Source organism: Brachyistius frenatus, unplaced genomic scaffold (assembly GCF_029030835.1).
Source record: "Brachyistius frenatus isolate BFR_SWC_R1_liver_20210118 unplaced genomic scaffold, ASM2903083v1 Contig_109, whole genome shotgun sequence".
In the NCBI taxonomy this organism is placed as follows: domain Eukaryota; kingdom Metazoa; phylum Chordata; class Actinopteri; family Embiotocidae; genus Brachyistius; species Brachyistius frenatus.
In genome coordinates, this window is record NW_027210708.1 from 1,127,605 (window position 1) to 1,141,135 (window position 13,531).

Here is a 13,531-nt window from a genome sequence, read left to right on the forward strand (position 1 = left end):
CTGAGCAGGAAAGTACGGAGCGGGGGAAGGATGCAAAACTGTCAAACACTTCAGTCTGAAAGGGGCAGAGTAGTCAAAGCTGTGTGTGTGTGTGTGTGTGTGTGTGTGTGTGTGTGTGTGTGTGTGTGTGTGTGTGTGTGTGTGTGTGTGTGTGTGTGTGTGTGTGTGTGTGTGTGTGTGTGTGTGTTTTTGAGTCCTGCTGGAAGTGTTATCAGTACTTTTATTTTTAGACACTTCTCTTGTAAGTGACATGAAGAAACAGTGGTGTACATGGTGTTGCACAACGACTTGTTTGGAGAATTGTTGTTAAAGCTTTTATTATTTTCTTCGCCGTCACACTGACGGCCGTGTTTTAAAATCTGTTGGTGGAGTTGGAAGTCTTGCCTGTTGTTGTTTCGTACTGCATTATATTTAGTCTGAGACTAATTAGGGTCTTTGCAGCCTCTCTTATTTTAGTCCACTGAGGCGTATTTGTGATAACAGACAATATAAATAAACAAGACTGACGACTGCTATTTGTCCAAATTGTACACAGTTCAGACACATTACTGAGTTTTTTTTTTTATCTTAAAAACACAACTTTGCTTGGTTTTTTTTTCATGATTGCAGTTCCTCAAATACCAATAACATTATTTCTAAAATGATTCCGTCCCAATTCTTACATTTTAATGTAGCTGTAGGCACGCATGACTTCAAAGAGTTTCCAGTCTTCGTGAGACTTTGAAAACAACTGAATGACTTGACCTGCAGCTGTTTGTTGTGCTAACAGCCTTTGAGCTGATCATAAGTGGTGGACACTCAAAGATTTTTTTTACCCATTTTAAACAAAGGTGAAAGTTGCTCAAAGAAACAGTTAAGAAAGTTTTATTAATACTTATTCATCGCTGCCACCTAGTGGTTAAAATAGACGCAGCAAGTTGGAGGTTTTGGGGTGAAAAACAATCAAACCAGATACTTTGGATGAAAATAGTTCAATTTGATACTTTTTTTCCTTTTTTTTTTTTTAAGTGTCATGCCCTCACATTGATGTTTTGTCTTTTTGTTAACACATGTCTTACATTGATAATGTCTCCCTCAACTATTCCATGTCCAAGTCATCCATCTCCACACCGCCCTCTCTCTTGACCCAGGGTAAAGGCATGGGCACGTAGGGGTCATATGTCCAGTGAGGATACACTCTCTTGTACAGATTCATCAGGACGGTGTCCTGAGAGCGCAGCTGATTATCAAACACACACTTCATGTGACCGTGTGTCCCTGCAAAAATAAAACATGGCAGTCAGAATTCACCGGCGATAAGAAGCTGCTGACACTGAGCTTTGTTTCTCAGATCTTCTCACCTAAACCCTCCTTGATGTGGCCTCTCCGACCCCATTTGGTTCTGAGCTCCACCGGCTTGAACCACATGATATCATCTGTCACGAAAACAAAGAAAAAAAGAACATTAAAGTCGCACGTTATGTGATATTCTGTGGTCAAATTAGCGAAAGTACGAGAACGTCCTCTCACCCCTGTTGAAGAACATGTAACGAACCACCGCAGAGCGCCGGTTAATTTTGAACGGGTGTCCGCTCAGCACGATCCTCTTCAGCACGACGCGCTGAGGGTCACAGCTGAGCAGGCTGCCTGTAGCCACCAGGTCCTGGATGCCTGGAAAGAAGGACACAAGCTCAACTATCAGCTCGAGTGGATAATTAAATCGAACAATTAAACTGACACCAGGATGCACGGTCAAAAGTTGAACAGGAATGCAGACGGACTGCTAACTAAATTTACTTGTCTACAAGTGTAAACAGGACTTTTTCATCTCACCGTCGCTCCTCTGTTTGAAGAGCAGCACTCCTGCAGGCAGGAAGGTGATGGGAGCGTACACTGACACCACAGTGGGGGCATCGGGCTGCAGGAAGCGCTCCATCTTATGCTTGTCAGCTAAAGAAGAGCAGAGTTTAAGTTAAGGCTTAGTGTGGGTGTGGGGATACGTTTGTTTGATTAGCAAGGGTTCTACCCAAGCGGCAACCAACAGTGACCTCACCCGTTGGTTTGTGAACGGCTGTCGTGAATCTTTGAGTTCAGATATTGGCCTTTGGCATCTTGCCAGTTTGGAGCAGGAAGTGACCATATATGGACGAGTTGGTGGGGAGTGAGCGGTGGATCTGATTGGAAACCTGACGATACTACATCCCGCCCACTTATAGCTGTAACTTGACTGCACCACAGGCCTGTCAATCAAACAGACACGCCCCCAAAAACACATGTTTTTGAAGCTTTTTTTCTAATGAATGAGGGATTATTTTCAGATGGACCTCCAGAAAACGAATAAGAAGGGGTGACTTTAGCTAACGACACCGAGATAACTGGTTGAGACATTTTATTGACTTTGAATTTCATGAGAGAAGTTGAATGGGAGTCTATGGAGCCGGATACTTTTTGGAGCCGACCTCTAGTGGTCCTCGGTGGTATTGCAGCTTAAGGGACTTCTGCATCGGCCTCATTTTTTAGACCCGGAAGCTACGTCCACTTGTATATACATTTAATGGTTCTACCTGAGGTGTGCTGAGAGAAGATAGGCGACGCCCTGAACCTTCGAAATCCACAGTGGAACACGAGCTCCTCTTTAGATTTGATCGGCTCCGTGTTGCTGGGGTGTCTCCGCACCAAGACATGCATCACCGACATCTGAGGAGGAAATAATGAGGCCAGAAGAGTCAGTAACTGTCACACTCTGCCTCTAGTGGACAGTTAGAAAGTCAAACGCAGGCTTTCAGGTGTCGATCGATACCTTCTGCTCATGGGGCAGGAGAGACACCAACACCAGAGGTTTGCCAGACTGGACGCTCTCCATCACAGAAACAGGCACGTCAATGATGTGCAGCGTAACATACCAGCCATCCTGAAGTCAGTGGAGCAGCAGCAGAGTCAGACACAATACATACAAGTGCAGTTACAGATGAAGACAGCTTCTCTTTTCTTTCTTGTATTTTTACCATGGCTCCCTCTTCCTCGGCTGCAGCCTCGGCCAGGATGCGGTGGCGAGTGCGTTCGAAGCTCTGGAACTGGAAGATGCGTGAATAGTTGAGAGGCAGGTTCTCCATGGAGTCCCAGGGGGAGGAGCGGAAACTTTTGAGGCCCCTGTAGCGCTGGTACCTGGGAGCAGGAGGACAGCAACAGATCATCGACCATCAACAGCATAAAAGGAATCATCTCTTCACCTGTGACTTAATGTCTAAACATTGGCGATTTATTTGTCATAGAAGAAACGCTGACCTGATTCCAGCTTTGGAGTCGCGGGGCGTGTCCACCTCGTCGGGAAACATTTCATTGGATCGAGCCTCTCTGTAGCGCTTCAGGCCTTCTTCTTCTGCCGCTTCATCAATGTGTTCATCGTAGCGCTGATCGGCTCCACCTCGCTCTGTGGAGCACACCTCTTCCTCTTCCTCATCCTCATCATCATCTTCTGAAGCACAGCATGAACCAGGCTCCTGAGCAGGGAAGATACAGAATGAATCTTATGGTGATAGAAACTGTTGTGGTATCTAACCTCAGACAGATTTGGTTATGCTCCGTCCTGATTTTGAGATACGTCTCTGACTTTTTTGCCACCACCACATGAGATTTGAAATATTTTATTTTGAAGTGCTCTACACGTCACCACCTACAGCACACATCTACTGTAACACTGCACTGCATAGACCTCAGACTGTATATAAAATTGTTCGTAGCTTCCAGGCTACAAAGTGCCTTAAACTGCAATACCACCGAGGGCCACTAGAGGTCGGCTCCAAAAAGCCTCCGGCTCCACAGACTCCCATTCAACTTCTGTCATTAAATACAAAGTCATATCTTTTTTCTACAAGTCATTATGTTCACTAAAGTCACTCATTCTTATTAGTTTTCTGGAGGTCCATCTGAAAATAATCCTTCATTACTTCAAAATTAAGCTGTGTTTTAGGGGGCGTGTCTGTTTGACTGACAGGTCTGTGGTGCAGTCAGGTCACGCTATCGGTGGGCGGGATGATATCATCAGGATTCCAATCAGATCAGTCAGATCCACTGCTAACTGCCCTCCATAAACACGTGTCTCAGTTAGTATTCCCTTGTTGCACTGTATAGTATAATGCTGTTATTGCACTGTACTTTTATTTGTTGGGAATAAAAGTTTAGAAACTGTAATTGTGTAATAGCCAAACATAACCAAGACCAGAAGAGCCACAGTAAACACACCAAGGTGCCTGCAGAATAGTATTTGTGTGTGAATGTGATCAGGAATTTCCTGAATTCAAACTGATTTGCATACATTTAAATGTAGCACCTTCTCGAGTGTGTTAAATAAGAATGTGTCTTATCGCAGCATCTAGAAATTCTGCTTCCCTTGGCAATGCATGTGTAAAAGGAAACGAATCATCAAAGAAGACATGCTTTACATTGGTCCCTCAACTGGTGAATTACAGCAGCAGCCAGACACATGAGCGGAAAGCACTCAGCATGGGGCTGATTCACAACCTCTCCAACATCCTCGCTGCAATAAAAATAATCATTATCATTTGAAGTACCCCTTCCACTATTGTTACCGCCTCCTAAATACGTATTCCTGTGCGCTAACCTCGACATCAAATGCATGCTAATAACAATCACAAATCGTAATGATCCCGTTGCATAAGGAGAGTTTCCCCGACTTCTTTTCAAGCAGAGCTGGAAATAAATAAATGCTCGACCCCTCCCTTCGTCCAGACAGGAAGTTCTGTTCACAGGACAGGAAGACAGGAGGCTTCTCTCGGGACCCCAGCTCCAAACACTATTGTTGCGGTTAGCAGCCTGGCACTCCAGGCCTGAGACAGACACTGAGAAAACAAACAGTGCCTCCCAGCAGCGAGGTGCACTGACCGCGGGTCACGTATGCACCGCTGCAGACACTTCACAGCTCCTCCGCAGGTTACTGTCCTCATCGTCCCCCACGAGCGTGCACTGCCGGACTACTAAAGTTAAGAGGTTCCTGTCGTTAAGGGATTAGATGTGACGGTGCGAGCAGCAGAAACAAGAAAAGATGACGGCAGCTGTCAACAAGTTCCGAGTCAAACTCCTTCAAAATAGTCCAATTTTTTTTTTTTAAATCAAATAGTTCAGAGCGATCTTTGAATAGTAATTTTCAGTGAAATGCCAATCCCTAGAGCGGGGATAAAATAATTCAATCATGCCACTCTTGAAATGTTTTCAGACCGACTGGATCAGATTCTGACAATGAAACGAGTCCTGGTGTGGAGGTGGTAATGCCTTCTATTTCATTTATCCACAACTCATTTACCGCTTGATAACAGTAGAGACGACTACTAGTAGGCTACTGTGGAGCCTTTGAAAATGAGCACTTGTGAACAGGGTGTTTGTAACTCCTCTCGCTGGCAGAAGACAGAAGTTGTGTAAAAGTGTAGTGTGTGAGATTCAGCGCCATCTAGCTGCGTGGTTGCAGGTTGAAAACCTCCGTTTTGTTTGCCCCTTTCAGGCTACTGTAAAAACATGGCAGTGCAACATGGCTGCCTCTGTAACAGAAAACCTGCTCCATATGTAGATATAAAGAGCTCATTCTAAGGTAATGTAAACATGATGCTTAGATTCAGGTGATTGTACACTCATGAAAACATCCATTACTGCTAGGAGATCCCTCTAAATCCTACACACTGAACCTTTCTATGTGTACCTGAGAGTTGCCCTCCTCCTCCTCCTCGTCTCGATCCATGGCTTCATCCATCATATCGTCATCATCATCGCTGCTTTCCTCATCCAGGTCCCCATTCTCCTCCTCATCTTCATCAACGATCCACGTGGCCTGGTAGTCTGACGTCCCTTTAGGAACCTTCATCACTCGTTTGTTCTTCCTGGCCTCTGAAAAGCAAAGAGAAACATCAGAGAAAGATTGAGAGCTCTCGGTTTTTGTGGCAGCTTAAATTACATATGGCCAGTTTAAAAAAATATATATATTATTTTTTTTAAAAACTAACTACATTTGAATGTAAAAATCTGTGCTTTATAAGACTGCGCTCAACAGATGTGGCGAATGTCAACAATACTTGGCAAACCATTCGTGCAGATGAAGAATTGTTGCCGCTCACTTCAAGGTTTGCCAAGGTGATCGGCCACAGTGATACTTTAATGTTCATCTCAGTGAAATAGGGAGCCTTCAAATATTTCTTCATTTTACCACCTGCACCATCTCAAACTGCTGTTCTGTGTTGATTCTGCACCTTCAGCTTCCAGCAGTTCTGTCTCCGTTGGCCATGTCTGCTCCCCGTCCATGGGGTCCACCTCGGCCTCCGTCTGCAGACTCTCCCTGCAGGATGGGTCCGCTTTCATGAGCATCCGCACTGGAGCCTCATCCCCCCCTCTCTCCTGTGGGATACACACATGACTGGGTCAATGGGACAAAAGTTCTGAATCAAAAGGTTTCAAATGTAGTTTTTGCAGGTTACAGCCCAGTGACTTCCACTCATTACGTGTAACATTATTAAAAGAACAGTGGATCGTTATATATTCTTAAAGTTTTCCTTCCTTCCTTCCTTTCCTTGACCTTCCAGTCGGCCACTCTATTTGTTTAGTAAACTACAATGTAAAGTACCATGCTAAGAATCAATACTAGGACTGCTTTCATTTTTGTCAAATTTTAATATTTTCTGCACTAAAGCAGTTAAAAAAAAAAGAGGTGTGCACTTCAATTATTATGTAACAGTAAAAGTGATCATCTTCTCAGTTGTGTATATTGGAGTTGTGTACATGACTTATCGTTTAACACTGCATTCTATTATTTTTGCATAAACAAACATATTTGTCAGGTTATAGAATAATCACAATTTTCCTAATTCATAAATATGTGTGGGTGGGGACACATTTTACCTACCACCATGTCAACATCTGCTCCTTTGCCAGGCTTTGCAGGTCTAGCCATCGTTACGTTGAGGGGAAGAGGGTCTGATGGAGCATCAATCTGACTGAGCTGGAAGTCTCCGTGTCCAGGGATGTGCACCAGTCTGTCCACCTGTAGCGGGCGGCCGCGGACGTACCCGGAGACGCAGAGCGTGCCCAGGCTGGTAGGTCCACCTCCCGTCCCCTCAGCGGGGCTGTTGGGCGTAAAAGTGACCTGCTGAGCTAAAAGATGGGAACGTCTGGAGCGGAAACCCAGCTTCCTCTGTCTCTGACTGCCCAGGTGTCTGAGAAGAAGGGTGCCATCTTGTTCCGAGTCCAGAGGGAAGAGACGTGCATCGGGGAAACGGACCTCGGTGATCTTTGCCAAAGCTCGTCTGGACTCGACCCTCTTCTTCACCTGAACATCAGACACACCCTGACACGCCAGTGCTGCAGGAGGCGAGTTCGGAGAGAGGCAGGGGCTTAGAGAATGTACACCAAGAAATCAATTTCTAAAAAATGTTAATGAGCTCCAGCGCTGTGGTCAGATTTCTGCTCACCATAGGTGGGGAGGCCCTGAGCAAAGAGGCAGGAGAGACAATAGTCTCCATAGCCGTCCCAGCCTTCAGTCGGGTCGAGCACAAACACGAGGCTGTCTGCAATCTTTGCCACGTCCAGCAGGGAGTGCATGTCAGCTGTCCAAAGAAAACATTACAGAGGTTTCAGAATGGGAAAACAAAAGCAGGTGAAACAGTACAACTGTAAATACTTGTATTAGGATAATTTAAATGACAAGGTGAATACAAATGTAAAGCCCAAAGCCATTATACCCAGTGAAAGACACAGAGATCGTATTTCATTGTCTCTGAATAATAAGTGTTTGGTTTTGAGTTTGTAGTTATTCTATGGAGCATCACAAGTGCGTCTGTACAAACAGAAGTGCATTTTTAACTAGCATAAGCAACTTTATACTTGAAAAACAGTTTCAGTCTAATCCAGAGGTGCCCAAATTCTTTCCTATAAAGGACCAAAAATGTATCTGGGTGGAGGGTCGTGGGCCAAAGATACACGTTTATGTTATGTGAAATTACATTTCATTAAAATGTTATATAGTTTCCAGAAAATTAATTATCTAAACCTAGAAATTTTTTAGATCAATTTAAACACTACTCTTTTATCGGCTTACTAGTAATATTATTACTTTGCAGAAATTATTGTAAAAAACATCAAGCATCCACATGATTCTTTTTGGGAGAATAAACTTGTCAAATAAGCTCGTGGGCCAAAACAAAAAAGTCGAGGGCCAAGCTTGGCCCGTCGACCATAAATTGGGCAGATCTGGTCTAATCAAAGAGTTCTCCACAACTGTTCATAAAAGACTTAATGGCATTTCACTTAGTTTCATTGACTTAACGTCCCATATCCCTCCACACTCACCTGTGCTGAGGCTCAGAAAAGTGAACCTCTGTTTAAAACGAGGCATAATGAGCCCAAAGCTGTCACTGACTCCACCGATGCACCGCTCCTGATGCACGACGCCCCCTGCACCTTCTCCACGCAGCAGTTTGGTAGTGACACCAGCATCGACTCCGGCATGAAGAGACACCACAACCACCAAATGAGGAGGACCGTCCCTGCTGCCCAGACGGCGCTTTTCCGTCAGGACCTTAAAAATAGGTGAGAGACACACACTGCAGCATCAATTAGGAAATCAAAGAAGGTTTATTCTTCATGCGACATAATATTTACCATGTCTTTCTTATTCCTGCGCAGCTGGTTGGCTTTGTGTCTTCTGTCCATCTTCTTTTGCTCCTTCCTCTGTTTTTTGGTGAGGGCCGTCACTGAAACTCTCCCTGTGAGACAGTTCAACACAACAATTTACTACTGCAAAATGTTGTCTGGGACAAAGAGGTAAATATATACAGTTTGAAGTGGCAACATGCACATATATTTAGGTGCATACATTCAAAGACCGATTTGTAGGCTTTAATTGAGCAAACCCTTAAAGAATTGGCGATATACAAAACAGAGAATGTTAACCAGCATTTATTTGATGTACGTTTCAAGTGTGAAACTGAACTCAATAATTCCTTGATTTTGCTTTAGTAACATGCTCTTTGGTACAATATTAATGTATGAAGCAATTTAATATACTGCCACATCCATGCCCAGTTTAGTTAAGAAATATCTTCCAAGATATGCTAGAATATAAACCACAAACATTACAAAAAGAGCCTCCAGTATAAAAAATATAATATATTGGCAACTGCCTTCTGTGTTGCAGCATCGTGCACCAACATGTTCAAGTAAACATTGGTTATAACTCCATATTTCACCTGCTGCTATGATATAACACATCCCAGAGGTAAAATGTGCAACGCAGATCTAAGCTGTCAATAAGTTTTTAGAAGATATTTGAAAACTGTGCGAACAAGGACTGTAGTAGTTTTGATTGATGTCTACAATACCCTTGATGCTTTAAAACATGTGCTTGGTGCACAACAGATGAAAAACACCTGTAGAGTGCGATGCAGTCCAATCCAACAGACCAGCTGCCTTTGCTTTGGGAAGGTTAGGATGTTCAGAATAGGAGTGAATGGTGAATAGGAGGTAAGATCACTAAGGTGTAACAGCGCTGTGTCATTGTTGACATTATATCTCGTACATTTTTGGAGAAATACAGAATCGCTGCATCCTTCTTGGGCCATACAGTGTTTTGTTATTCCTCTAATGGATAGTATCCACACTACTTTTGTTTTGTCAATACTCAAACACACTGAAATGCCACATCTAAATTGACTAATAACAGAAAAACACTGAACAGAAGAAGGGATATTTTATATTAATTCAATACATGAATCTTGTGCAAGTTACTAAATTTGAAATTTATACACATTGGACATTCGATTCTGTATAAATATCCCTGTGAACCAACAGCATGTCAGAAATAAACATCAACAGACACAAAGTCTCTGTTGTCAGTCTCAGTACATCGTAAATGGAAACTAAACTTTTTAAATGATGAATAGATGTGTTTATTTGTCCCGATTGCTACTGTTCCTTTCTATCTAACAGACTCACTAATTTGGGATCTGTCACAATGTCCATGCTATTTCCAATCTGTAACTCAAACTTTGTACTTGGGAACAGCTTCTCAGTCAATTACATTGTTATTGTACTGTGTGCAATAGTGTGCAATGGTGCCATCTTAATTTATGTGATGATCAATGAAATCAATTTTTTTTTTTAAATTGACCGCTTTCAAACTATAAAGAGTCAAATCGTGCGACAACTTTTCTTCTTTTTTTTTTTAAGTCTCCTGTAATATTTGGGAGATCTGATTGGTTCCCTGAGCGTTAAAGGACCGTAGATCAACTGGAGCAATATGTCCGGCACACAATTACACGTTTTCACGAAATATCCTACAATGACTTGACTTACATGCGACATATTTTCTACTGAACTAATGCCACCCCGAAGCCCTCACAAGAAAACTAAACACGTGTTTGCAGAAGCCATAGCCACGAGCTACCACAATACATCTGACGTCAGTTGTAACAGGTCGCAATCGAACCCGACTTACCTTTGTTTTCTCGTTCAAGTTCGCCTTTCGTCCGGTGCTTGCCATGTTTGTGTCCTTTATTTTTCTGTTTATAAATGCCGGGTCTGTGGCCCTGTTGTTTTTCCTCATTCGCAGCCATTTTCCACATGTGGACAGTCAGTTCATTTACTTCCGCACTCGCACCAACGTCACGACGGGGGCGTGTCTACAAGACTTCCCGGCGAGGTTTCCTTCAAAATAAAAGCGTAGTGAGAAGACTGTGGAATGCATTTGTATTAGTGTAATTACCGCATGCAATTCAAGTATATGCCAAGAAACATGACACATTAGATTATATTATTTTACAGAACATATTAGGCTGCTAAGTTGTTGTTGTTGTTGTTTTTTTTATTAACACGGTATAAAATGTTTATAAACATTATCATAAATAATAGCACGTGATGTGGGCACTTTGTACAATTCCACCCACAATTACTGAGACTAAGATTGACAAGCCTCTTTCTTAGCAGGCTCTAATGACTCATTCTTTTTCCAATTATCTACTTCAGGAGTTTCCCCAGAGTGGAAAAGCCCCTCTTTACACAAGACACTCTCCTTTAATCTGCAAGGAGTGAGAGAGGAAAGAGAAATAGCGATGGAAGCGAGAGATAGAAGAAAATGAAGGAGTCTAGTTGATTAAACAGCCTCAGCCAAAATTGAGCTTGCAGCTGCTTCACCTGTTCATTCAGAGAACAGGTTCCCTCGAAACCAACATCCTTTGTTTCAGCCTCATGCACTATAATTAAGCCTGAGACCATTCTCTAACATGACAACAATACATCCCTTGCGACTGAGACCAACACCTCTTAACTTTTTTTTTTTTTTTACAATAAGAAAGCTATAGCTAACAACCACCTGTGAGAACATTATATGTGCCTTTTTGGAAAATAAGTCTGATTTGTTCCTTTTGAAGTTAGATGGCAGCATCTGAACGCAGAAAGATTTCTGGTCAAAGTATGGTGACACAGTTGGTGCCACCCAGTCCAAAACTACATCACTGGAAATCAAACAAAGCCATCGATGACTTCAACCGTGAAAATTCACGTTTTTTTATGTCTGGTGAATGCTGAAGGAGTATTAGGAAATCCTACCAAATGAAAAAGAGACGAGAGAAAAAGAGGATATTTTGTTACGTGTAATTGATGATAGATGAGTAATGTGTCATGTAAAAAATATTTTCCATTCACTTTATTTTACTGTCATAATTATCATAGTTGTTTATTTTAATATTTCGTTTAAAGTAGTTTAACTATACTTATACAATAGATTGATAGAATTAGATTATTATTATATTAGGTAATTAGTTAAGGCTTATGGGAAAAACTACCTATGGGCTTTAAACAGCCATAATTACCCCTGATGTCTCTGGGTCTCCTCTCCTTATAGAGAACCACACACTGTGCAATACACATTTAGCACCAGGCACATGTGGCACCCACCGCAGAGGAAGTATGCCAAAGTCATGCAGCCTCCTCCCCTGAATTTAATGAGAGCCAAATGCCCCCTAAGAGCCAACTTGAGGACAACATTGTTGGCTTTACAGCAGACCGGTCACTGTACAGGCTGAGTTTACCAAACAAGGTGGGTTTGAACTTGAACCAGAGGTTTTCATCTGTACTAGATCCACCAAAGGTAGCTGACTATGCACTGTCTGAAAGGGAAAACTCAATACTTCTGTGATCTTTGCATCAGTAATCTCTGGAAATCCATTCTAGAGGAAGCCTTTTTTTTTATTATGAACTTTGAGAAATTAAGAACAATTCTGCGATTGATTTCAGTACTTCCCTATATTTAGATCTATTGACAGTTGGTCGTTTCAGCTGCATTAAATGTTTCTACAGTTTAAGACCTTATATGCATTCGTTGTCCCCTCAACAACCACCCAGCTGAGGATCCTCAGGGCAACACTTACAATACTTCCATTTGTGCTGTATAATTCACCTTGACCATTTAACTACCACATAAATAATATCCTGGGAATGTGTTTATATATTTTAAAATGGTATGAGCCAGTGCAGTATGATAGCAACTTGTAGATTATTTTTCACCAGCTAGACAACCAGGTATTTATTAAAAAGCATATTTATTACTTGTAAATATGCTCTTTTTCAAATAATTTTAAAATCATAAAAACCTCAAATGGAGAAATTCTTTAATGTTCAAATCTATATCTCGTTAAAGCATACAACATACACAATGATACTTTCATTGAAATCATTAAAACAGATTAAGGAATGTTTACAAATATTTCAGTTTAAATGAATATTGATTTATTGCCTTGTTATTGTGGCAATGTAGCAGCACAGTGTGTCAGTCCATCTTTATATCATGTTTGGCCATTGTGGTATCTATCTTTTTGGTCCTAGTTCCTAAAACCTTTGGCAAATCCCTAAATTTGATTTTTGTTTTTTCAAACATAAAGTTGGAAAAACAAAAAACTTCTTCCACAACATTTTTAGAAACCAAAATGTTAGATCATTGCTTAAAGACAGCTAACTATTTATATTTGTGGTACAGAGGGAATTAATTAGATATTGATTGGATGCCACTGTCAAGGCAAAACTGTATTTAAAAGAAATAGCCAATAAAACAATATGGAATTAACAATAATCTAACCAGTCTTTTATTTTTTTGCCACTTTCAACAGTCCCAATAACAATAGGTCTCACGCAATGAATACTTCACAATACGTGATCATCTTGTTCATCATAAGAATACAAATAAATTCTACTTTTCAGAGTACTTCCAATTTAAATTGTTTTAAATAATATATTTCCACAGACAAGAGGAGATACTATGCCACAAATGGAAGGAAAAAAAAAAAAAAAGAGGTTGCGTGAGAGTTAAAGTAACCACTTGCCAAATACATTATTAAATATCTCGGGTGTTGTTGTTGTTTTGTTTGAATGCTGGTCCGATGCCTCCGCCTGCGGACATGTCGTTGGGTCAGAGAGAGTTTACTGCACCAGGCGGGGCGGAAGGAAACCAGCGTTTCAGCGACACGGACACAATTCAACAGCTCGTCGCTCAACCTGCAGCTGA

The 13,531-nt window shown here is 41.8% G+C and overlaps 1 protein-coding gene across 1 annotated transcript; it reads right to left on the reverse strand.

Annotated features, from left to right (window-relative positions):
- Window positions 1–515: 515 nt before the first annotated feature.
- Window positions 516–10,669, reverse strand: tsr1 (TSR1 ribosome maturation factor). The gene is made up of 15 exons (XM_069712422.1): window positions 10,472–10,669; window positions 8,638–8,741; window positions 8,326–8,554; window positions 7,449–7,583; window positions 6,884–7,338; window positions 6,234–6,378; window positions 5,690–5,874; window positions 3,265–3,479; window positions 2,985–3,144; window positions 2,780–2,890; window positions 2,544–2,676; window positions 1,813–1,929; window positions 1,510–1,650; window positions 1,341–1,415; window positions 516–1,257 (listed from the first exon to the last, which is right to left on the reverse strand). The coding sequence occupies exons 1-15, from the start codon at window positions 10,596–10,598 to the stop codon at window positions 1,079–1,081; spliced, it is 2,511 nt and encodes an 836-aa protein (XP_069568523.1). The 5' UTR covers window positions 10,599–10,669; the 3' UTR covers window positions 516–1,078.
- Between the last annotated feature and the right edge of the window lie 2,862 nt (window positions 10,670–13,531).